This window comes from Dipodomys ordii, unplaced genomic scaffold, assembly GCF_000151885.1.
Source record: "Dipodomys ordii isolate 6190 unplaced genomic scaffold, Dord_2.0 Scaffold15, whole genome shotgun sequence".
Lineage (NCBI taxonomy): Eukaryota > Metazoa > Chordata > Mammalia > Rodentia > Heteromyidae > Dipodomys > Dipodomys ordii.
Genome location: NW_012267231.1, coordinates 18,106,813 through 18,110,757, shown reverse-complemented (window position 1 = coordinate 18,110,757; position 3,945 = coordinate 18,106,813). Strand labels below are relative to the sequence as shown.

The 3,945-nt window shown below is 58.7% G+C and overlaps 2 protein-coding genes across 2 annotated transcripts in view; one reads left to right on the top strand and one right to left on the bottom strand.

Moving 5' to 3' along the window:
* The window catches only part of Adamts7 (ADAM metallopeptidase with thrombospondin type 1 motif, 7), a 27,335-nt gene extending 23,965 nt beyond the window's left edge, over positions 1-3,370 (top strand). The window contains exons 22-23 of the mRNA XM_013011954.1: positions 1-162; positions 3,021-3,370. The exon at positions 1-162 is cut by the window's left edge and continues 1 nt beyond it. Coding sequence (XP_012867408.1) covers positions 1-162; positions 3,021-3,172 — 314 coding nt within the window. The 3' untranslated portion in view covers positions 3,173-3,370. The remainder of the gene's footprint in view (positions 163-3,020) is intronic.
* A 368-nt stretch (positions 3,371-3,738) lies between these two features.
* The window catches only part of Tbc1d2b (TBC1 domain family, member 2B), a 49,937-nt gene continuing 49,730 nt past the window's right edge, over positions 3,739-3,945 (bottom strand). The window contains exon 11 of the mRNA XM_013011953.1: positions 3,739-3,891. Within this exon, the coding sequence (XP_012867407.1) occupies positions 3,739-3,891 (153 nt within the window). The remainder of the gene's footprint in view (positions 3,892-3,945) is intronic.

Below are 3,945 nucleotides of genomic sequence, written 5' to 3'. Positions count from 1 at the left end.
GCTCGGCTCCCTGCGGCGGCGGCGCGCAGCGGCGGCTGGTCCGGTGCGTGAACACGCGCACGGGACTGCGGGAGGAGGACGGCGAGCTCTGCAGCCACGAGCCCTGGCCCGAGAGCTCGCGGCCCTGCGGCACGGAGGACTGTGACGCGGGGGAGCTCCCACGTGAGTGCGGGGGGCGGGGCGCGGCGGGGGCGGGGCCTCGCGTGCTTTGAGGCCGCGGCGGCGGCGTGGGTGACGTCACCGGCAGGGCGGGGCCGAGGCGGTGCGGTGACGTCACCGCGCGGCCTGGCGGGGGCGGGGCCGAGGCGACGCCGGGCCCGTCCTGTTTCCCGCGTCTTTCCTGCCGGCCGAGGCCGCACCTGGGCATCTTTTCCAGCTGTGGCCTTGGGCCGTTTCCGGCTCTGGGCCTGCAATCGCTCACGGCAGGCACCGGCCCGGCCCGTCCCAGGAGCGGAGTCATGTGGGGAGCCAAGGGGGAGCGTCCGGCCCTGAGTTCAGGTCCCACACGCGCACACCTACACGCTCCCCAAACCCCATCCTGTGATCCCGGCTTCGCCGGAGGCTGAGATCTGAGGATCGCAGTTCAGAGCCAGCCCCGGCAGGAAGTTCATGAGACCTTTTTGTTGTTGTCTTTTTTGCCAGTTGTGGGGCTTGAGATCAGGGCCTGGCGCTGTCCCTGAGCTGCTTTTGCTCAAGGCTAGCCCTCTACACTTCAGCCACAGCGCCACTTCTGGCGCTGGTACTGAGGAATCGAACCCAGGGCTTCATGCGTGCCAGGCCAGCACTCTACCACTGAGCCACCTTCCCAGCCCTGTGAGACCTAGCTCCAATAAATTACCAAAATAAGCCAGAAGTGGAGCTGTGACTCAAGGGGTAGAGCACTAGCCTTAAGCAAAAAAAGCCCAAGGACAGCGCCCAAGCTCAGAGTTCAAGCACCAAGACTGGCACACAAAAATATCAAAAACAAAACCCAACAATCTTTCCAGTGAGTTGTGGTGAGGAGCCTGGCACTGGCTGGTACTGGGGCTTGCTCAGGGAAGGAGCTGTGGCTCTTGCCTGGTGGTGCCTGTCATTCTCCACTGTAGTCAGAGCTCAGGGTCACCTGTGCCAGTTGAGGAAACCCAGTGGCCTGGCAGCATTGTATGTGAAGAGCTGTTTCTGTCCCCTCCATCCACGGCTACCAGGCTAGTTCCTGCCCAGATCTGCTCCCCCTCCCCCCCACGCCAGCCGTCCTCCAGAGATAGCCCTCATGGTTCAAATCCTGTCACCTCAGAGTCCCGCGACGGCCAGCTACCTGCACCTTGTTGTGCTGCTCTAGTCTAACCTTTGCATCTGCCCCAGAAATACAATGCCTCCTGGCGTGACCACACTAGGTACTGGCACACAGTGGAATCTGGTGCCCTGAGACCCTAGAATTCTCAGGATTTTTTTTTTAAAGTGTGTTACAGTCCTGGGGCTTCAATTCAGGGCCTTACTCTCTTGCTTGGCTTTTTCACTCAAAGCTGGTGCTTTCACTTGAGACACTCTACCGCTTCCTGTTTTTTGCTGCTTCATTGGAGATAAGAATCACATACTTTTCCTGAGTGGGCTGGCTATGAACTGTGATCCTCCAGATCTCAGCCTCCTGAGGTGATAGGGGTGAGCTACTGGCCAGGATGTTTTTGGATGATGTGTAGAACAGCGTGTCAGGATATTTGGAAATTCTGGAAAATCCAGAACATGTTGATCACTGAGGCCAAGGCAGCTGACATGTCCGGTTGTATCCACACTTCCCGTGTGTGTGTGAGTGTGTGTGTGTGTGTGTGTGTGGTCACTGCTGGAGGGAACTGGGCGTGGCCTGAGAGGTTAGAGTCTGGATCCTCGGCTTCCACCCAGGGTGGCAGAGGCTGCCTGCTGCTCCATGCCCTCTGCCAGGCCAAAGGATTTCCCCAGATGCAGGGCTGGCTCCCCCTTCCCCTGGGGATCTATTGGAGTGAGCAGGCCCGGAAGCCACAGCGGCACATCAGCAGTAGCAGCAGGGCTGGGAACGAGGCCAGGGGGCTGGGAACAAAGTCATCTCCCAAAATAGCTCTAATAATGACCAGGCAGAAGGCAGAAGAGCCTCAGCTTGTGTGGGACTGCCTGTAGCCTTTTCCTCTCCAGGTGGGCCACACTCAGTCTCTGGGGCCCCAGTGGCCTGGGTGGCCCTGGTCATGACCCACTCCTGGGGCTTTACTGCCCAGATGAGAAGTAGGGAGGTTTGCTGGGCAATTATAATTGCTCAACTCCTATAATCCCAGCTACTGAGAAGGCTATTTGAGGATCATGGTTCAAAGCCAAAATCAGGAAGATAAATCTGTGAGACTCTTATCTGCCATGAATCGGCAAAAAGATGCAATAGCGCTCAAGGCACTTAAAAAAAAAAAAAACAAAACTCAGGGGCAGCACCCAGGCTCTGAGCTGTAGCCCCATGACTGGCACATAAATAGGTAATAAAATGAGGCAGGGAGATTGGCCTGGCCGATGGGGCTGGGCTCTGGCCTGTGACCCAGAAGCAGAGGCTGAGCTGGCCCCCAAGGTGAAGGGGGATTCTAGGCAGCACTCAGTTTTGAGTCAGGTTCAACAGGCCCCTCCCTTTTCCTCATGGCCCATCAAGGTTGGGAGTCTGAAGTCCTTTGTGTCAAGAGATGAGGTGGGAGGTGGGAGACAGGGAACCCAGCAGGAAGCTGTGGGACCCACCCGTCACCCCCAGGCTGGCCGGGCAGGGAAGACATCATGAATAGAAATCCAAGGGATCCTTTATCTGAGGGTTCCCCCCTTTTTTTTTTTGTCGATCGTGGGGCCTGAGCTCTGGGCCTGGGTACTGTCCCTCAGCTCTTCAGCTCAAGGCTAGCACTACCACTTGAGCCACAGCCCTACTTCTGGCTTTTTTTGCTTATGTGGTGCTGAGGACTCGAACCCAGGGCCTCATGCATGCAAGGCAAGCACTCTACCACTGAGCCACCTTCCCAGCTTTCTGACCCCTGTTCCTCCGCCACCAGGCTGTGATCATGATCGCCTGTCATTCGGTTTCTGCGAGACCCTGCGCCTGCTTGGCCGCTGTGCACTGCCCAGCATCCGTGCCCAGTGCTGCCGTACCTGCCCAGTGCCCAGCTACGGCGCCCGCGGCCGCCAGCGCGCCACCCGCCGCTGACCAGGCCAGGACACACCGACCAACCGCCAGGACGCACTGACTGACCATTAGGACATACTGACTACCGCGAGGGTGCACTGATGGCGCCAGGACACACTGACCCGAGAGGACGCACTGACTGCCCCAGGATGCACTGACCAGCGCTAGAACATACTGACAGCCCCAGGACACACCAGTGCGAGGACCCACGGACCGCCGCCAGGACGCACTGACTGCCCCAGGACATACCCACCACCACCAGAACCTCCTGACTACCGCCAGGAAGCAACAGCCACGCCAGGACCCACTGAGCACCTCAAGAACACACTGAAGGACACCCCAGGACGACTGGCCATACTATCAGGATGAACCGACGTTGCCAGGATGCACTGACCCCTCTAGGACACACTGACTGCCACCCTGACCTCAGCGCTGCCGCGGGCCCCGCCCTGCGACCCCTGGTGCTCGCCCCGCCCCCACCCACCGGTGCGGGGACCCTTCCCCCCTCAAAAACTTATTTTTTTATTCTAACAGTTTTGGGCAACCATTATTATTGTTATTATTATTAATTTTACATAAATGAGCATCTACTGTTCTTGGCTTCGTATGGATGTGGGGAGGGGGGTCTTAAGCAGACATTTCCCCTTTCCTGTGCACTGTGCCTGATCACTGGGGGCAGAGAGGGGTGCCCAGTCCAAGTGGGCAAGGTCTGGGGGGTGTGGGCCATCTAGCAGCAGGAACTGGGGGTCAGGAAGGTCCAGGGGGCTGTGTCCTTGTCCCCATTCCCCCCCCCC